Source organism: Nerophis ophidion, linkage group LG13 (assembly GCF_033978795.1).
Source record: "Nerophis ophidion isolate RoL-2023_Sa linkage group LG13, RoL_Noph_v1.0, whole genome shotgun sequence".
Lineage (NCBI taxonomy): Eukaryota > Metazoa > Chordata > Actinopteri > Syngnathiformes > Syngnathidae > Nerophis > Nerophis ophidion.
The window spans coordinates 28,235,460-28,257,850 of record NC_084623.1 but is presented as its reverse complement, the minus strand read 5'-3'; the positions used below and the strand labels follow the sequence as shown (position 1 = coordinate 28,257,850).

General features: G+C 44.9%; 1 protein-coding gene across 4 annotated transcripts in view; it reads right to left on the bottom strand.

The window, feature by feature from the left end:
* The window catches only part of hecw2a (HECT, C2 and WW domain containing E3 ubiquitin protein ligase 2a), a 263,018-nt gene that overhangs the window by 236,416 nt on the left and 4,211 nt on the right, over positions 1-22,391 (bottom strand). For all 4 annotated transcript variants that reach the window (XM_061918718.1, XM_061918719.1, XM_061918721.1 and 1 more), the window contains exon 2: positions 14,731-15,316. In XM_061918718.1, coding sequence (XP_061774702.1) covers positions 14,731-15,109 — 379 coding nt within the window. In that variant the 5' untranslated portion in view covers positions 15,110-15,316. The remainder of the gene's footprint in view (positions 1-14,730; positions 15,317-22,391) is intronic.

Genomic DNA, 22,391 nt, shown 5'->3' with positions numbered 1-22,391 from the left:
GAAATACATTGGCATCAAATCTCATCCACCGTAATAAAAACGATCCTAAATTTTTGTTTAGTACGGTAGCATCGCTAACCCAACAAGGGACTCCTTCCAGTAGCTCAACCCACTCAGCTGATGACTTTATGCAATTCTTTAGTAAGAAAATTGAAGTCATTAGAAAGGAGATTAAAGACAATGCGTCCCAGCTACAACGGGGTTCTATTAACACTGACACGATTGTATATACGGCGGATACTGCCCTCCAAAATACTTTCTCTCGTTTTGAGGAAATAACATTAGAGGAATTGTTACAACGTGTAAATGGAATAAAACAGACAACATGTTTACTTGACCCTCTTCCTGGGAAACTGATCAAGGAGCTCTTTGTATTATTAGGTCCATCAGTGCTAAATATTATAAACTTATCACTCTCCTCGGGCACTGTTCCCCTAGCATTCAAAAAAGCGGTTATTCATCCTCTTCTTAAAAGACCTAACCTCAATCCTGACCTTATGGTAAATTACCGACCGGTGTCTCACCTTCCCTTTATTTCAAAAATCCTTGAAAAAATTGTTGCGGAGCAGTTAAATGAACACTTAGCGTCTAACAATCTATGTGAAACCTTTCAATCCGGTTTCAGGGCAAATCACTCCACGGAGACAGCCCTCGCAAAAATGACTAATGATCTATTGCTAACGATGGATTCTGATGTGTCATCTATGTTGCTGCTCCTCGATCTTAGCGCTGCTTTCGATACCGTCGATCATAATATTTTATTAGAACGTATCAAAACACGAATTGGTATGTCAGACTTAGCCCTGTCTTGGTTTAACTCTTATCTTACTGATAGGATGCAGTGTGTCTCCCATAACAATGTGACCTCGGACTACGTTAAGGTAACGTGTGGAGTTCCCCAGGGTTCGGTCCTTGGCCCTGCACTCTTCAGCATCTACATGCTGCCGCTAGGTGACATCATACGCAAATACGGTATTAGCTTTCACTGTTATGCTGATGACACCCAACTCTACATGCCCCTAAAGCTGACCAACACGCCGGATTGTAGTCAGCTGGAGGCGTGTCTTAATGAAATTAAACAATGGATGTCCACTAACTTTTTGCAACTCAACGCCAAAAAAACGGAAATGCTGATTATCGGTCCTGCTAGACACCGAACTTTATTTAATAATATAACTCTAACATTTGACAACCAAACAATTAAACAAGGCGACACGGTAAAGAATCTGGGTATTATCTTCGACCCAACTCTCTCCTTTGAGGCACACATTAAAAGCGTTACTAAAACGGCCTTCTTTCATCTCCGTAATATCGCTAAAATTCGCTCCATTCTGTCCACTAAAGACGCTGAGATCATTATCCATGCGTTTGTTACGTCTCGCCTCGACTACTGTAACGTATTATTTTCGGGTCTCCCCATGTCTAGCATTAAAAGATTACAGTTGGTACAAAATGCGGCTGCTAGACTTTTGACAAGAACAAGAAAGTTTGATCACATTACGCCTGTACTGGCTCACCTGCACTGGCTTCCTGTGCACTTAAGATGTGACTTTAAGGTTTTACTACTTACGTATAAAATACTACACGGTCTAGCTCCATCTTATCTTGCCGATTGTATTGTACCATATGTCCCGGCAAGAAATCTGCGTTCAAAGGACTCCGGCTTATTAGTGATTCCCAAAGCCCAAAAAAAGTCTGCGGGCTATAGAGCATTTTCCGTTCGGGCTCCAGTACTCTGGAATGCCCTCCCGGTAACAGTTTGCGATGCCACCTCAGTAGAAGCATTTAAGTCTCACCTTAAAACTCATTTGTATACTCTAGCCTTTAAATAGACTCCCTTTTTAGACCAGTTGATCTGCCGTTTCTTTTCTTTTTCTTCTATGTCCCACTCTCCCGTGTGGAGGGGGTCCGGTCCGATCCGGTGGCCATGTACTGCTCGCCTGTGTATCGGCTGGGGACATCTCTGCGCTGCAGGTCCGCCTACGCTTGGGATGGTTTCTTGCTGGCTCCGCTGTGAACGGGACTCTCGCTGCTGTGTCGTGGATCCTCTTTGGACTGGACTCTCGCGACTGTGTTGTATCCATTGTGGATTGAACTTTCACAGTATCATGTTAGATCCGCTCGACATCCATTGCTTTCCTCCTCTCTAAGGTTCTCATAGTCATCATTGTCACCGACGTCCCACTGGGTCATTATTGTCACCAATGTCCCACTGGGTGTGAGTTTTCCTTGCCCTTATGTGGGCCTACCGAGGATGTCGTGGTGGTTTGTGCAGCCCTTTGAGACACTAGTGATTTAGGGCTATATAAGTAAACATTGATTGATTGATTGATTGAAACTCCGTAGCTTGCTAGCTTGTGCACGCTAGCTTTCTGAGACTCTTATTTTGTTAGCACAGGCAGGATGAAACAGGTCTTTTATGGTGAAGACAGGAACTGTGCAGTCGGTCTTTAGAGTTTTGACAGTAGGTACGGAGTCTCTAGAAATAAAATGTGTTTGACTGCGTCCGCCCTGTTAGTGATTTTTTTCTTAAATATGAGCTCGCAGCAGCCAGCGTCATCTCACAAGATCCTCGGGTGCCGAGAATGTCAAACAACTGACGAAAGTGAAGTCTTGGTATGATTGATGATTGCTCATTTTTATGTATATTTTTTAATGCCTGGCTTGAGATCGACTGACACACCCTCCGAGATCGACCAGTCGATCGCGATCGACGTAATGCCCACCCCTGCTCTAGCCTTTAAATAAACCCCCTTTTTAGACCAGTTGATCTGCCGTTTCTTTTCTTTTTTCTCCTATGTCCCCCCCTCCCTTGTGGAGGGGGTCCGGTCCGGAGGCCATGGATGAAGTGCTGGCTGTCCGAAGTCGGTACCCAGGATGGACCACTCGTCCAGAGTCGGGACCCAAGATGAACCGCTCGCCTGTGCATCGGTTGGGGACATCTCTGCGCTGCTGATCCGCCTCTGCTTGGAATGGTTCCCTGCTGGCTCCTCTTTGGATGGGACTCTCACTACTATATTGGATCCACTTTGGACTTGATTCTGACGGTTACGTAAGATCCACTATGGATTGGACTTTCACAATATCATGTTAGATCCGCTCGACATCCATTGCTTTCTGTCCCCTGGGGGGGTGGAGTGTGGGGGGGGTTTACCCACATATGTGGTCCTCTCCAAGGTTTCTCATAGTCATCATGGTCGACGTCCCACCGGGGTGAGTTTTTCCTTGCCCTTATGTGTGCCCTACCAAAGATGTCGTTGTGGTTTGTGCAGCCCTTTGAGGCACTTGTGATTTAGGGCTATATAAATAAACATTGATTGATTAATTGATATTTTAGTCAAATGTTATAGGAGTTTTCGACTTACCAGTTGTCTCAAACACCTGGGATGTGCTGGTGTCTTGTCACATTAATAAATTGTCATATTTTAGCAGTGGTGGGCCGTCAGGGCCAGCAAGGCCTTCTCTGTTGGCCTAACATAACCAGAAAATATGATCATAATTAAAAATAAAGTAATTTTTCATTTACATTCCCTAAATATCTAAAAGTATTCATATTCCCAGCTACAACGGGGTTCTATTAACACTGATACGATGGTATATACGGCGGATACTGCCCTCCAAAATACTTTCTCTCGTTTTGAGGAAATAACATTAGAGGAATTGTTACAACGTGTAAATGGAATAAAACAAACAACATGTTTACTTGACCCTCTTCCTGGGAAACTGATCAAGGAGCTCTTTGTATTTTTAGGTCCATCAGTGCTAAATATTATAAACTTATCACCTTCCTCGGGCACTGTTCCCCTAGCATTCAAAAAAGCGGTTATTCATCCTCTTCCTAAAAGACCTAACCTCGATCCTGACCTCATGGTAAACTACCGACCGGTGTCTCACCTTCCCTTTATTTCAAAAATCCTCGAAAAAATTGTTGCGGAGCAGTTAAATGAACACTTACCGTCTAACAATCTATGTGAAACCTTTCAATCAGGTTTCAGGGCAAATCACTCCACGGAGACAGCCCTCGTAAAAATGACTAATGATCTATTGCTAACGATGGATTCTGATGCGTCATCTATGTTGCTGCTCCTCGATCTTAGCGCTGCTTTCGATACTGTCGATCATAATATTTTATTAGAACGTATCAAAACACGAATTGGTATGTCAGACTTAGCCCTGTCTTGGTTTAACTCTTATCTTACTGATAGGATGCAGTGTGTCTCCCATAACAATGTGACCTCGTTAAGGTAACGTGTGGAGTTCCCCAGGGTTCGGTCCTTGGCCCTGCACTCTTCAGCATCTACATGCTGCCGCTAGGTGACATCATACGCAAATACGGTGTTAGCTTTCACTGTTATGCTGATGACACCCAACTCTACATGCCCCTAAAGCTGATTGTAGTCAGCTGGAGGCGTGTCTTAATGAAATTAAACAATGGATGTCCGCTAACTTTTTGCAACTCAACGCCAAAAAAACGGAAATGCTGATTATCGGTCCTGCTAGACACCGAACTTTATTTAATAATATAACTCTAACATTTGACAACCAAACAATTAAACAAGGCGACACGGTAAAGAATCTGGTCATTATCTTCGACCCAACTCTCTCCTTTGAGGCACACATTAAAAGCGTTACTAAAACGGCCTTCTTTCATCTCCGTAATATCGCTAAAATTCGCTCCATTCTGTCCACTAAAGACGCTGAGATCATTATCCATGCGTTTGTTACGTCTCGTCTCGATTACTGTAACGTACTATTTTCGGGTCTCCCCATGTTTAGCATTAAAAGATTACAGTTGGTACAAAATAAGGCTGCTAGACTTTTGACAAGAACAAGAAAATTTGGTCACATTACGCCTGTACTGGCTCACCTGCACTGGCTTCCTGTACACTTAAGATGTGATTTAAGGTTTTACTACTTACGTATAAATTACTACACGGTCTAGCTCCATCCTATCTTGCCGATTGTATTGTACCATATGTCCCGGTAAGAAATCTGCGTTCAACGGACTCTGGCTTATTAGTGATTCCCAAAGCCCAAAAAAAGTCTGCGGGCTATAGAGCGTTTTCCGTTCGGGGTCCAGTACTCTGGAATGCCCTCCCGGTAACAGTTCGAGATGTCACCTCAGTAGAAGCATTTAAGTCTCACCTTAAAACTCATTTGTATACTCTAGCCTTTAAATAGACTCCCTTTTTAGACCAGTTGATCTGCCGTTTCTATTCTTTTTCTTCTATGTCCCACTCTCCCTTGTGGAGGGGGTCCGGTCCGATCCGGTGGCCATGTACTGCTTGCCTGTGTATCGGCTGGGGACATCTCTGCGCTGCTGATCCGCCTCTGCTTGGGATGGTTTCCTGTGAACGGGACTCTCGCTGCTGTGTTGGATAAATGATAAATGGGTTGTACTTGTATAACGCTTTTCTACCTTCAAGGTACTCAAAGCGCTTTGACACTACTTCCACATTTACCCATTCACACACACATTCACACACTGATGGAGGGAGCTGCCATGCAAGGCGGCAACCAGCACCCATCAGGAGCAAGGGTGAAGTGTCTTGCTCAGGACACAACGGACGTGACGAGGTTGGTTCTAGGTGGGATTTGAACCCGTGACCCTCGGGTTGCGCACGGCCACTCTCCCACTGCGCCACGCTTTGGACTGGACTCTCGCGACTGTGTTGGATCCATTATGGATTGAACTTTCACAGTATCATGTTAGACCCGCTCGACATCCATTGCTTTCCTCCTCTCCAAGGTTCTCATAGTCATCATTGTCACCGACGTCCCACTGGGTCATTATTGTCACCGATATCCCACTGGGTGTGAGTTTTCCTTGCCCTTATGTGGGCCTACCGAGGATGTCGTAGTGGTTTGTGCAGCCCTTTGAGACACTAGTGATTTAGGGCTATATAAGTAAACATTGATTGATTGATTGATATTCTCTTCATTTAATATTATGCTCCTTCCAGTGCAGTTGTTTTTAGGTTAGCGTTGTTATCCAATCAAAATTCAGCTCGCTTATGTTGCTATGCTGTACGAAATCTGCCCGGGGCCTTCAGAATCAACAATGCGGGCATCAGTGCACTGTAAGTAAACGTGCACATACAGTTGATAGATAACTGCAATAGCCAATCAGATCATGAGTTGTTGTCAGAAAGGCCTTCTAGCTGGCCTCACATTGAACGTGATATTTATGCGTCCTGTGATTGGACACTCACTGGTTTGAACCGCAGCGGGGCTATGCAGATCAGCAGAGCAAGACACCCGGGATCGTTAGTGGATGAATTTGAGAACAAATACAGTAGATAGACAGTTGCGATAGCCAATCAGATCACAAGTCGTTGACAGTAGCCTATCTAGGTAGCCTGATGTGAACGAGACTGCGATTGGATACCCACGTGTCACTGTAAAGTAAGTATCCAATCACAAGTTGCAATTTCAATTTACGAAAGCAGGAAGTGGGCAGCACACAATACAAAGGTCCTGGGTAGTCCTGGGTGTAATCCCGAGCTCAGGATGTTTCTGTGTGGAGTTTGCATGTTCACCCTGTGACTGCGTGGGTTCCCTCCGTGTACTACGGCTTCCTCCAATTTCCAAAGACATGCACCTGGGGATAGGTTGATTGGCAACACTAAATTGGCTCTAGTGTGAGAATGTGAGTGTGAATGTTGTCTGTCTATCTGTGTTGGCCCTGTAATGAGGTGGCGACTTGTTCAGGGTGTACCCCGCCTTCCGCCCGAATGCAGCTGAGATAAGCTCCGGCACCCCCGCAACCCCAAATGGAAAAAAGCGGTAGGAAATGGATGGATAGATAAAGCAGGAAGTGTTACGTCATAGCCATACCGGGCTAGCAGAGAAATCACAGATTCTCACTTTTTTAACCCACAAAGAAGGAGAACAATACATTTATTTTGGTGGCAGATATATATTTGCATGACCATTTTCAAGAAGGATATTTAAAGAGAAACTACCTCTTGAGAGACGATGTGCCAACCCTGCAAGCTAGCTCAGCTGTCCCGGCGACGAAATGGGGAAATGCCCGCCACTTCCAATCGACAACGAGCGGTACCACTAGCTTATACGGAGTCTATATGCTGCTACAAATTGTGAGTTCACATATTGTATTTCTTTATTTTTCACATTTAATATGTTTTTTGCATTTTAATTTTGACAGTACCACATATGATATATTTTAATTGCTGATGCAGGTTTATTGATATTTAAATGCGGCAGAAAATGACTTGTTTTGCACACTGGTGAGGTGATTCAATACTATTCATGCATAAATGTGTTTCTATATAGTATTTCTCCAGCAATTCATGTGGTGAGATAAATTGTGGTATTTTGAGAGGTATCCATTAAAGTCGGACATCAATGAAGGCCTCTTATTTTGGGAACATTCTGACACTTCTTAAACAGGTAGGCAATACCACCGGCCAGTGATAATTTGGACATTGTTTTTTTTTTTTTTTTTTAGTTTTCGTCATAGGCTTTTAACGAAAACGTATTTTAATATTAGCCACATTTTAGTCATGTAAATGTATTTTGTTTAATCAATTTTTAGTTGACTAAATTCTTCAAAATTATAATGGTCTAAAATTAGAGTGAATTTTGCTGACTAAAACATAAAGTATGAGAGACAACGCGTCTTTGAAGTTGTCGTGAAAGCACTTTTATTAATACATTTCTTATTGCAGACCATCTCAAACACTAAATTCACAACAAGACCTCATTCCATGAATATTTCAATAAGTACATTTCACACTAACCTTATTGTGTGGTATTATTTTAGCTGAAATTAAGCATTTTTGAAGAGACAAACTAATTTCATTCTAAATTGGCAGGCAAGCTTGCCTTTGGGTAATACAAAAGTAGTGGTTGAAAAAGCAGTCTTGCTCTTTCTCTACTGTATGAGTAATTTGGAAATATTAGTTTAGGCCTACTCACTGTTGTATAGATGTCGTGATGATTAGCCTGCAAACGGCTCTTCAATTTGGTTGTATTTTCACGAGCGAAAATCAAGCCACAGGGTTTACAACAAATCTTGTTGTCTGCGGTTGCTAAAGTAAAATGTCCCCATGTCTTCTTTTTCTTCCAGGTGGAGAAGACACATTGAAAGAAGTGTGTAACAATACAGCAGGGCTGTAACGATATAAGAATTTCAAATCACAGATATCATGACGAAAATTATTGCAGTATTGTGGAATGTTCTCAAAACGCTTTTTAAATATATCCATCCATCCATCCATCTTCTTCCGCTTATCCCAGGCCGGGTCGCGGGGGCAGCAGCCTAAGCAGGGAAGCCCAGACTTCCCTCTTTCCAGCCACTTCGTCTAGCTCTTCCCGAGGGATCCCGAGGTGTTCCTAGGCCAGCCAGGAGACGTAGTCTTCCCAACGTGTCCTGGGTCTTCCCCGTGGCTTGCTACCGGTTGGACGTGCCCTAAACACTTCCCTCTGGAGGCGTTCGGGTGGCATCCTGACCAGATGCCCGAACCACCTAATCTGGCTCCTCTCGATGTGGAGGAGTTGCGGCTTTACTTTGAGTTCCTCCCGGATGAGAGAGCTTCTCACCCTATCTCTAAGGGAGAGCTCCACCACCCAGCGGAGGAAACTCATTTCGGCCGCTTGTACCCGTGATCTTATCCTTTCGGTCATGACCCATATCTTATGACCATAAGTGAGGATGGGAACGTAGATCGACCGGTAAATTGAGAGGTTTGCCTTCCGGCTCAGCTCCTTCTTCACCACAACGGATCGGTACAACGTCCGCATTACTGAAAACGCCACGCCAATCCGCCTGTCGATCTTACGATCCACTCTTCCCGCACTCCTAAACAAGACTCCTAGGTACTTGAACTCCTCCACTTGGGGCAGGGTCCCCTCCCCAACCTGGAGATAGCACTCCACCCTTTTCTGGGCGAGAATCATGGAGGTGCTGATTCTCATTCCGGTCGCTTCACACTTGGCTGCGAACCGCTCCAGTGAGAGCTGAAGATCCCGGCCAGATGAAGCCATCAGGACCACATCATCTGCAAAAAGCAGAGACCTAATCCCACGGCCAGCAAACCGGAACCCTTCAACGCCTTGACTGCGCCTAGATATTCTGTCCATAAAAGTTATGAACAGAATCGGTGACAAAGGGCAGCTTTGGCGGAGTCCAACCTTCACTGGAAACGTGTCCGACTTACTGCCGGCAATGCGGACCAACCTCTGACACTGATCGTACAGTGAGCGGACCGCCACAATAAGACAGTCCGATACCCCATACTCTCTAAGCACTCCCCACAGGACTTCCCGAGGGACACGGTCGAATGCCTTCTCCAAGTCCACAAAGCACATGTAGACTGGTTGGGCAAACTCCCATGAACCCTCAAGAACCCTGCCGAGAGTATAGAGCTAGTCCACAGTTCCAAGATCAGGATGAAAACCTGTTCCTCCTGAATCCGAGGTTTGACTATCCGGCGTAGCCTCCTCTCCAGCACACCTGAATAAACCTTACCAGGGAGGCTGAGGAGTGTGATCCCACGATAGTTGGAACACACCTTCCGGTCCCCCTTCTTAAAGAGAAGGACAACCACCCCGGTCTGCCAAACCAGAGGTACCGCCCCTGATGTCCACGCGATGCTGCAGAGTCTTGTCAACCAAGACAGCCCCACAGCATCCAGAGCCTTAAGGAACTCCAGGCGGTTCTCATCCAGCCCTGGGGCTTTGCCACCGAGGCGCTTTTTAACTACCTCGGCAACCTCAGCCCCAGATATAGGAGAGCGCACCACAGATTCCCCAGGCACTGCTTCCTCATAGTGATACGTGTTGGTGGGATTGAAGAGGTATTCGAAGTATACCTTCCACCTATCCACAACATCCACTGTTGAGGTCAGCAGATCACCATCCGCACCATACACGGTGTTGACAGTGTACTGCTTCCCCTTCCTGAGGCGGCAGATGGTGGTCCAGAATCGCTTCGAAGCCGTCCGGAAGTCGTTTTCTATGGCTTCCCCAAACTCCTCCCATGTCCGAGTTTTTGCCTCCGTGACCGCTGAAGCTGCACACCGCTTGGTCTGTCGGTACCTGTCCACTGCCTCCGGAGTCCTATGAGCCAAAAGAACCAGATAGGAATCCTTCTTCAGCTTGACGGCATCCCTCACCGCTGGTGTCCACCAATGGGTTCTAGGATTACCGCCCCGACGGGCACCAACTACCTTGCGGCAACAGCTCCAATCAGCCGCCTCAACAATAGAGGTACGGAACATGGTCCACTCGGACTCAATGTCCAGCACCTCCCTCGTGACATGTTCAAAGTTCTTCCGGAGGTGGGAATTGAAACTCTCTCTGACAGGAGACTCTGTCAGACGTTCCCAGCAGACCCTCACAATGCGTTTGGGCCTGCCAGGTCTGTCCGGCATCCTCCCCCACCATCGCAGCCAACTCACCACCAGGTGGTGATCGGTAGAAAGCTCCGCCCCTCTCTTCACCCGAGTGTCCAAAACATAAGGCCGCAAATCCGATGACACAACTACAAAGTCGATCATGGAACTGCGGCCTTGGGTGCACATATGGACACCCTTATGTTTGAACATGGTGTTTGTTATGGACAAACTGTGACGAGCACAAAAGTCCAATAACAAAACACCACTCGGGTTCAGATCCGGGCGGCCATTCTTCCCAATCACGCCTCTCCAGGTTTCACTGTCGTTGCCAACATGAGCGTTGAAGTCCCCCAGCAGAACAAGGAAATCACCCAGGGGAACACTCTCCAGTACTCCCTCGAGTGTACCAAAAAGGGTGGGTACTCTGAACTGCTGTTTGGTGCGTAAGCACAAACAACAGTCAAGATCCGGCCCCCCCACCCGAAGGCTGAGGGAGGCTACCCTTTCGTCCACCGGGTTGAACTCCGTGTAGGCTTTGAGCCGGGGGGCCAACAAGAATTGCCACCTCAGCTTTTCGCCTCTCACTGCCGGCAACGCCAGAGTGGAAGAGAGTCCATCCCCTCTCGAGAGAAGTGGTTCCAGAGCCCTTGCTGTGCGTCGAAGTGAGTCCGACTGCATCCAGCCGGACTTTTTCTACTTCGCGCACTAGCTCAGGCTCCTTCCCCCCCAGTGATGTGACGTTCCACGTCCCAAGAGCTAGCTTCTGTAGTTGAGGATCGGACCGCCAAGTGTCCTGCCTTCGGCAGCCGCCCAGCTAACAGTGCACCCTATCTCTATGCCCCCTGCTTTGGGTGGTGAGCCCAATGGAGGGGTGACCCACGTTGCCTCTTCGGGCTTTGCCCGGCCGGGCCCAATGGGAACAGGCCTGGCCACCAGGCGCTCGCCATCGTGCCCCACCTCCGGGCCTGGCTCCAGAGGGAGACCCGGTGACTTGCGTCCGGGCGAGGGAAATCTGAGTCCTTTGTTCTTGTTCATCATAGAGGTCTTCGAGCTGCTCTTTGTCTGGTGAGACCTAGGACCAGTTTGCCTTGGGAGACCCTACCAGAGAGCTTAAAGCCCCCGGACAACATAGCTCCTAGGATCATTGGGACACGCAAACTCCTCTACCACGGTAAGGTGGCAGCTCAGGGAGGATATAAATATAACTAAAATAAATAGACACACTCCTGCGATGAGGTGGCGACCTGTTCAGGGTGTACACTGCCTTCCGCCCGATTGTAGCTGAGATGGGGACCAGCGCCCCCCGCGACCAAAAGGGAATAAGCGGTAGGAAATGGATGGATGGAAATAGACACACTGATGGAAAAGCCAACATTGTGCGTGTCTTGAGTTTCTTATTCCTCACTGAAGTGTTTATTTTTGTTGTTGTATCTTATTTTGATGTCTTGTAAATATTGGTCTGTACATTAAAATGAAAAGGTTGTGATAAATAAAGTCTATTAGAATGATTAATTACTTCTGGTGTAAGTTGTCCTACTGTGTTCAGCAGTACATGAACGCCCCATGAATTGATTATCGTGGACCCCGACTTAAACAATTTGAAAACTTATTCGGGTGTTACCATATTGTGGTCAATTGTACGAAATATGTACTGAACTGTGCAATCTACTAATAAAAGTATCAATCAATCAATCAAAAAAACCATAAAACACCTCCGTGTCTTTTCTTCTGAGGAAAGTTTGATCATTATAATTCCGTTCCCAGAGAGCTTGTAGGTTCAATGTGCACAACTGAATAACTTAGTTGCTCAGACAGTAATGTGTTAGGTTTGGGTTGGGGTATGTTGTTTTTAACGGGGAAAGTGTTACGGCTAAAACTGCCACCACCGCTCATCCATCTGTGCGCTCCAGTGAGAGCAACTCGGGCCACGCCCACGGGCCTTCTGCAATCAGCGCACCTGCCTGGGATGAACGAGCTGCCTTCATAAGTCCGCACAACCTGCCATGCCGTGCCGGAATGAAGTCTTCTGTTGGCGTACAGTAAGCGATCATCTGATGCTTGATGCAACCTTGCACTCTGTCTGTTTTCCCCTCCATGTTTTCAGTGTGCATTTTCTCGTGTCGTTCCCGCAGTACCCTCAGTCGTCTTGAAAGTGAGCTGTGCTTCTCACTTTTCCCTGGTTCTCCCTCTGGACTCTTCCCTGCCTCCTTCGCACTTCTGATTCTTGACTCCTGGCTTGCACCAGGACTCTGACGCTTCTCTCCTGCCCTGGATCATTTGCCTGCCCCAAGGACTTCCGTGTTCCTTCGCTCTCAACAATATTTGGTAACACAAACCTCAGCTAACTACACACGTAGCCTCACACCCTATATACTTTTGGATCTAGTTCACACTCCGTTTCCTTAGTTTATATTATTATTGTTTTGTTATTTTTCTACATATATGTATATATATGCTCTATATATATAATAATTCTTTAAACTTAAACCCCCTGGTGTCTGTTGCCATCACCTCCCTCTCAGCAACCATAACATAAAGACGTATGTCCTCTGTTTTCATGTTAACATTTAAGCTAGCGACCTGACACCAGTCAGTCCGCCGTGAGTTTATCAAAGTGCAGTTATCAATCTCTCTTTCTTAGGTCATTTTAATTCAAAAGGGCAATACTAACCGTCGGGAATTCTGCCGCCGTCATCATTGTTACCATTTGTCATTACATCCTTACAATTTACTATGTCTTGTTTCCCGTTCGGGCTGGATCCCTGCCGCGAGGATCCGTTTGATTGGTAAAATAAAGTCAAACGTCTCTAAAGTTTACGTTGGATTGGCAAAACAGAGTCATGTGACAGTGCCTGCCGGACAAAAGCTTTCTGACAAAATAAACTTGTCTTTGCAAATCTTAATCGATATATCATGAAATAATTATAATACAAATAGATCTAACAGTCGGAATGAAACTCAATGTAACGGCGTAAAAGTACAGTTTCTTCTTCACAAAAATACTCAAGTAAAGTAAACAGTATGTTACATTTAAGCTATTACTATGAACTATTTTCAGAATGCGCTACAACCCAACTCTGGTTGTGACATTCCAACTGGACATCGACCGATCCATACTAAATATAGATCGATCAAGCGGCTTGCCAAACGATGTATTCATATCTCTAAAGTTAATATCGGCTATCGGATGTATGTATTTCAAACCATTGCATTATGTTCATAGTTAACTCAAAATTAATCGTTATTAATCGCATTGTTCATAGTTAATTCAAAATGAATCGCAGATAAATTTGCATTTTCTTCACTAATAAATGTACCCTTGACAGATAATTTCCAGGTTTTAACACTGTACAAATAATATGCTTAAATGAAATGTGTTTTAAACATTATACCTTTTTAAACAGCTCAACACAAAATGGACAAACATGCTTTAAACGACAATAAATACAAAATGCGGTCCATAAAAGTACCAAGTCGATGTGAAATTCGACATCTGTAGCAGTGGAAAATTCACAGGACTTGATGGAACCACCGACATGTCTCTTATTAAGAGGATGAAGAGGCGCGAGCACCAACCTGAAGTCATCTCTGCCATAAACTTCCTGATGAGAATCTATGCTATGAAAACAATTATCCCAGCCCGCATCATGGCCACAATCCTTGCTGACCTTGATCCACACAAAATTATCCTAAAGAGCACACAGTTAAAAAAGGATGCCATCATCACGGCCCTCACAAACCTGGAGGACAGAAATATTGTTAAGGATGCAGATGGCGGAATAATAACAAGCTGACCCTAAACACAAACAAAACCAAGAAGCTGATATTGAATTTCAAAGGAGACAATAGAACAGAGCTGTGTCTCTACATCGACAGAGAGGGCAAGTTATTTGGGGTTCACCTCTCAGCCTACCTCACCAGTTGTTGAAAGCGCAAAATAGATATTATTGGTGCTCACCCAGCATAACCTCTGCTTGGAGATCTCCAATCAATGCTCAGCTCAGAGCCTCCTGACCTTCTGCTGGTTCAGGATTGGTTGTTGTGTGTTTGGAATAACAATAGACAATAATGTCTGGGTCTTACTGTAGTCCTATTTCACATCACAGAGAACAGCATTGTCAAAATATTTATACATCTGGAACATTAATTTTCTGTGGTAGGTCTGCTTTGTGTACTGAACACACAAGTCAATCACAAACATCAGGCTGCTAAACCAAATCATTTCATTCTAATGGATAGTTGCTCTACCCATAAAAGCGCTTTAAATGATGAATAAAAATCACTCATTTGTGACAAAACCCTTGAACAACAAATACACAGACATGACAAAAGTATCACAATACTTGGAACAGCAAAGAAGGTACCTTACCAATATGGTACAGTCCAATCCAGTCTGTAGCATCCACTTCCTCCTTGATATCCCAGGATATGACGAGGTTCTGGCCACGGTTCAAAGTGTACTCCAGAGTGGATGCCGTCAGTGAGGACCTGCTCTGAGAGCTAATCAGATCTGTGTCGCTATTGGCACGTGAAAGTCCAATGGGACCGCTGATCATAGACACATTGTCGACACAAGACCCTCCTCTTTCAGCCAGTGTCCGAAGGTTTTCTGGGCTCAGGGTTTGTCGGATGTTAGGACTACGCCTTCGAGGTGCTGAGAGTTGTTCACGACTCCCTACGGCCAGAATGGGGACGTTGTGGGAACGCGTCCTGGCTGGAAGGACTGCCGTGGCAAGAGACGGGCGCATGTTGGAAAGGGAAGACTTTGGAAGATCCCCAGAAGGAAGAATGCTGTTTATTGGAGAAGTGGATGATCCATGCTATCTTCTCCTACATCGTACTTTCTCATCGTAGTTTGAATTTCTGTGGGCAGCAACGTGTGGTTCTTAAACACGGCATGTTCTTTGCGTCTCTACTGCCAGGTGCCACCATCTTGACAGCACCTGAATCAGCCCCTGCAGACAAATAAGATATAAATATTATCTACAAACTACTGTCAAACCACTAACCCCAGTACATCACACTGCTATATATATATATATATATATATATATTTATTTTTTTTTTTTTTTTTTTTCCAAGATGGCGCTGCTGTAGTGGCTGCTGTAGGCAGGAGCTCTGTGCTCTTGTGTCATCCTTTTGTGTTTCCCTCTTGTTTTCATGTGTTATTATATTTTTTTGCATTTTAGTCCGGGACCCTTTGGGACTGTGTGACAAGGGGTGGCACTTTTGTGACCTCTGTGGTGCTTTTTTTGTGGACTTTTGGATCTGCCTCCCGGGAGCCTTTTGGCCATGGAGACCAGCTGCTGGGTCTCTGCTACACCGGAGTCTGTTTGGAGGGACTGGAGGAGGTGCGGATGAGGGGACAGGGCTGCGGAGCTAGCACTGAGCGCTGGGACGGAGAGGCTTCGCGGTGTCTCGACTGGGTGAGCAGGTGTCGGACACCTCAGTCACCTTGGACGTATCCTCGCTCATCCATTCGGACTGGACATTGGCCGAGAGTGGAGTCGGCTGTCTTGGTTGCTTTGTTGGGTCTGCTTCTGTCTCTGGCCATGCTCCCTCCTCCCCAGCGGTCAATGGCGTGGAACACCGCAGAGGCCACCACAGTGTATATGTTTATTTTACTTTTTATTCATAGCTGTATGTAGAAGTGTCTGGTTGTATCTGCTGCTTTAATGTCTTTAATGTCCTCTGTGTTCTTTGATGTTTCCCTCTTACACACATGTAAGAGGGATGTGTACTATGGCTATGAGTTGTTGTTTTTTTTTTTTCCCTTGGCCTCAGTCTGCACCCCCACTACAGGGCCCAGGCTAAAACCGATTTTTTATTTTTTTTTTTATTTTTTTTATTTTAATCTTCTATTCTTTTCTCCCCCCCATGTTTACCTGTATGTCATCTTTTTTGTAAGGGGCGCTGGAAGCCGGCAGACCCGTCAGCGATCCTGTTCTGTCTCCCTGTAATGTTTGTCTGATCTTGAATGGGATTGTGCTGAAAATTGTAATTTTCCTGAAGGAACTCTCCTGACGGAATAAATAAAGTACTATCTAATCTAATCTAATCTAATATATATATATATATATATTTTTTTTTTTTTATTTTTTTTTTTTTTACACACACACTCATGGTATTCATTGAAGGTCAACTAAAAGATTAACCCAACCAATTTAATAAACAAAACACTAAAATTTGACAAATTAGTTAGGAATATTCATTAAATAGCAAATTTATGAACAAAAACAACACTTTAAGGGCCTGATCTACTAAGATCCAAATACCATGTGCTAAACAGTGTGTGCAATTTATAAATTTGAGTGTACAATTTGTGGGCGTAATGAGAGTGATCTAGTAACATTACACATGATATTCATAATTGGTGGAGACCGCCTTATTTACATGAGGTTTTTGCATGTATACAGAGCTTTCATTATGGAGGCATTCGATCATTTACTGTACTGTACAGTCATGTTATCATGCTCCAATTTGTGGTGTTTTACTATCAAACTAGAAGCTGATGTACCACATCTTATGGGCATTTTAGAAGAGGTCTGGTGATTCCACAATGAAACACACTCTTTTGGTTTGCTGCAGATGTGCACAAGAGTGAGAGGCTGTGCTTACTGTGCTCAAGACCCAAACAAATGCATACCTCAAGGGGGAACTGCACTTTTTTTGGAATTGTACCTATCATTCACAATCATTATGAGAGACAAGAGCACACGTCTTTTTTTTTTTAGTTGGGGGGTGGTTAAGATGATAAAAATGCGTTAAAAATGCAGGTTATTGGGAGTCACCGTTGTAGCCTTCAAAGCCCTCTGAAACAACTTAAAATCCCTCCATCAACTGTTTATATACACACTGCAAGTGTGTGTGTGTATAAATATATATATATATATATATATATATATATATATATATATATGTACATATATATATATATATATACACACATTTGTATATATATATATACATATATATATATATAAATATATATATATATATATACATATATATATATATATATATATGTCACCGATGTCCCACTGGGTGTGAGTTTTCCTTGCCCTTGTGGGCCTACCGAGGATGTCGTGGTGGTTTGTGCAGCCCTTTGAGACACTAGTGATTTAGGGCTATATAAGTAAACATTGATTGATTGATTGATTGATATATACATATATATATATATATATATATATATATATAAGGGACAAGCAGTAGGAAATGGATGGATGGATATATACTTATATGTATATATAATGTAATAACAGACACATGCATAACAATAAGTATTATGTACAATATTTACCGTAATTTGGTCATTTTAAGCATTGCCGGAACTATTTTCCCCGTCCCATGTTTTCCCATTTCCAGAGCTTCCAACATGTGGCAAAAAATGTGTATTTCTACTTCCGAAAACAAATGTGAGTGTTTTCTAATCATTACAGACTTGGTAACAGACAACGAAGACAACAATTTTTGGACAAAAGAGGATTCACAACCTTATCGTTTTTAACCGGAATATACAGAGGATGAACTGCTGCTTATAGAAAGAAGATAGCAAAAAGAAAGGGTTAAACGTTGGAGCAGACGCAAGCTGAGAGAGTGAGGTTGGCGTGACTTTGACGCTGTAAATGTGGAGCTTGGAGCCCAGATATTTTGGCATAAATGGAGTGCTTACCCAAAATAAACTGAAAACAAAACAAACAACTGTCCATTGAGTAAGTCAATATACTATTGATCATGATACACACAGCACGTCAAGTGTGTTATTACAACTACAGTGCATACGCTGTCCAGCTAGTTGTATTCAAACAAAACGATGAAAGGTAGGCTAATACTTTACAGATACTTTAGTATGATTGTTCATATTTTTCAGTTAGTACAGATTGGTGTCCTATCACATTGTGTTCTGCATTACAAACTGAAACGCAATTTGGGTGCTGACATAGAAAATGTCTTATTTCTCGCCATAGCTATTTCACGGCTAATACCATAGCACACCGGTGTTTTAGTCCATCCATCCATCCATCATCTTCCGCTTATCCGAGGTCGGGTCGCGGGGGCAACAGCCTAAGCAGGGAAACCCAGACTTCCCTCTCCCCAGCCACTTCGTCTAGCTCTTCCCGAGGGATCCCGAGGCGTTCCCAAGCCAGCCGGGAGACATAGTCTTCCCAACGTGTCCTGGGTCTTCCCCGTGGCCTCCTACCGGTTGGACGTGCCCTAAACACCTCCCTAGGGAGGCGTTCGGGTGGCATCCTGACCAGATGCACGAACCACCTCATCTGGCTCCTCTCGATGTGAAGGAGCAGCGGCTTTACTTTGAGTCCCTCCCGGATGGCAGAGCTTCTCACCCTATCTCTAAGGGAGAGCCCCGCCACACGGCGGAGGAAACTCATTTCGGCCGCTTGTACCCGTGATCTTATCCTTTCGGTCATGACCCAAAGCTCAGGACCATAGGTGAGGATGGGAACGTAGATCGACCGGTAAATTGAGAGCTTTGCCTTCCGGCTCAGCTCCTTCTTCACCACAACGGATCGGTACAACGTCCGCATTACTGAAGACGCCGCACCGATCCGCCTGTCGATCTCACGATCCACTCTTCCCTCACTCGTGAACAAGACTCCTAGGTACTTGAACTCCTCCACTTGGGGCAGGGTCTCCTCCCCAACCCGGAGATGGCACTCCACCCTTTTCCGGGCGAGAACCATGGACTCGGACTTGGAGGTACTGATTCTCATTCCGGTCGCTTCACACTCGGCTGCGAACCGATCCAGCGAGAGCTGAAGATCCCGGTCAGATGAAGCCATCAGGACCACATCATCTGCAAAAAGCAGAGACGTAATCCTGCGGTTACCAAACCGGAACCCCTCAACGCCTTGACTGCGCCTAGAAATTCTGTCTATAAAAGTTATGAACAGAATCGGTGACAAAGGACAGCCTTGGCGGAGTCCAACCTTCACTGGAAATGTGTTCGACTTACTGCCGGAAATGCGGACCAAGCTCTGGCACTGATCGTACAGGGAACGGACCGCCACAATAAGACAGTCCGATACCCCATACTCTCTGAGCACTCCCCACAGGACTTCCCGAGGGACACGGTCGAATGCCTTCTCCAAGTCCACAAAGCACATGTAGACTGGTTGGGCAAACTCCCATGCACCCTCAAGAACCCTGCCGAGAGTATAGAGCTGGTCCACAGTTCCACGACCAGGACGAAAACCACACTGTTCCTCCTGAATCCGAGGTTCGACTATCCGACGTAGCCTCCTCTCCAGTACACCTGAATAAACCTTACCGGGAAGGCTGAGGAGTGTGATCCCACGATAGTTGGAACACACCCTCCGGTCCCCCTTCTTAAAGAGAGGAACCACCACCCCGGTCTGCCAATCCAGAGGTACCACCCCCGAAGTCCACGCGATGCTGCAAAGTCTTGTCAACCAAGACAGCCCCACAGCATCCAGAGCCTTAAGGAACTCCGGGCGGATCTCGTCCACCCCTGGGGCCTTGCCACCGAGGAGCTTTTTAACTACCTCAGCGACCTCAGCCCCAGAAATAGGAGAGTCCACCACAGATTCCCCAGGCACTGTTTCCTCATAGGAAGACGTGTTGGTGGGATTGAGGAGGTCTTCGAAGTATTCCTTCCACCTATCCACAACATCCGCAGTCGAGGTCAGCAGAACACCATCCGCACCATACACGGTGTTGATAGTGCACTGCTTCCCCTTCCTGAGGCGGCGGACGGTGGTCCAGAATCGCTTCGAAGCCGTCCGGAATTCGTTTTCCATGGCTTCCCCGAACTCTTCCCATGTCCGAGTTTTTGCCTCCGCGACCGCTGAAGCTGCACACCGCTTGGCCTGTCGGTACCTGTCCACTGCCTCCGGAGTCCTATGAGCCAAAAAGACCCGATAGGACTCCTTCTTCAGCTCGACGGCATCCCTCACCGCTGGTGTCCACCAAGGGGTTTTAGGATTGCCGCCCCGACAGGCACCAACTACCTTGCGGCCACAGCTCCGATCTGCCGCCTCGACAATAGAGGTGCGGAACATGATCCACTCGGACTCAATGTCCAGCACCTCCCTCGTGACACGTTCAAAGTTCTTCCGGAGGTGGGAATTGAAACTTTGTCTGACAGGAGACTCTGTCAGACGTTCCCAGCAGACCCTCACAATGCGTTTGGGCCTCCCAGGTCTGTCCGGCATCCTCCCCCACCATCGCAGCCAACTCACCACCAGGTGGTGATCGATTGTGCACTCTTCATCCGAGTGTCCAAAACATGAGGCCGCAAATCCGATGACACAACTACAAAGTCGATCATGGAACTGCGGCCTAGGGTGTCCTGGTGCCAAGTGCACATATGGACACCCTTATGTTTGAACATGGTGTTTGTTATGGACAAACTGTGACGAGCACAAAAGTCCAATAACAAAACACCACTCGGGTTCAGATCCGGGCGGCCATTCTTCCCAATCACGCCTCTCCAGGTTTCACTGTCGTTGCCAACGTGAGCGTTGAAGTCTCCCAGTAGGACAAGGGAATCACCCGGGGGAGCACTTTCCAGTACTCCCTCGAGTGTTCCCAAAAAGGGTGGGTACTCTGAACTGCTGTTTGGTGCATAAGCACAAACAACAGTCAGGACCCGTCCCCCCACCCGAAGGCGGAGGGAGGCTACCCTTTCGTCCACCGGGTTGAACTCCAACGTACAGGCTTTGAGCCGGGGGGAAACAAGAATTGCCAAATTGCCGGTGTTTTAGTACGTCAGAAAAATAGTTCCTTATTTTTCGCTCTTACAATAATGACGATACAGCTTGGTTATCATACAGGTTACAGAGCGTAAATAAAGTATTTGTTGGTGTTTTTTGAATGCATTTTAAAGTGATTTCGAGAAAAGAATGGATTGCTCCCCTTAGCTGCATTGCTAGACAATGAGAACACAACTATTTTTACAAGTTAGAGAACAACTATAAAAATGAAAAAAATTTCTTCTTGCCTCTCATACCATGGATGAAAAAAGGATTAAACAATGCTTGTAAGAAGAAGAATACACTATATAGAAAATTTATAGCACAAAGAACTACAGAGGCAGAACTTAAGTACAAAATGTATAAAAACAAGTTAACAAACATACTACGATCATGTAGAAAATAATATTTCAGTGAATTATTGGACACGAACAAAAATAATATGAGAGCAACATGGGGCATCCTCAATGGCATTATTAAAAATGGCACTAAGAGGGATTACCCCCAATACTTTTTAGACGGAAATAAAAATAATGACAACATAAAAGAAGTAGTTGAAAGCTTTAATAATTACTTTGCAAATATTGGACCAAAATTGGAAGAAAGGATTCCAGACCCAGTTTCAATTGAGGACTATAATGATACCATAGAGCGAAATCTCAACTCCATGTTCCTCAGTTATGTGACACAGGAAGAAATAGTTATAATTGTGAAAAAATGTAAATCTAAGACTTCAACTGATTGCAACGGAATTGATATGGAAAGGATAAAAAAGGTTATTGAAGAGATCTTAGGACCATTAATGGTCATAAGATAAATTAGTAACCTATCATTTCAAACTGGTACATTTCCAGACAAAATGAAAATAGCTAAAGTTGCACCAACTTATAAGACTGGATACAAACATCAATTTACAAATTATAGACCTGTGTCTTTACTTCCACAATTTTCTAAAATCATTAAAAAACTGTTCAATAACAGATTAGAGAGTTTCATAAATGAAAAAAAGAATACTTGTAGAGAACCAATATGGATACAGAGCTAATGTTCCAACTTCAATGGTTTTAATTGAAATTACAGAAGAAATTACCAATGCAATAGATTAAAAAAAATGTTCGGCGGCAGTGTTTATGGATCTAACTAAAGCATTTGACACAATTTATCACAATGTTTTAATCAAAAAACTAGAACAATAGGGCACCAGAGGGTTAGTCTTAAACTGGATAAGAAGTTATCTAATGAACAGGAAACAATACTTGAAACTAGGTGAACACACATCTACAACGCTAAATAT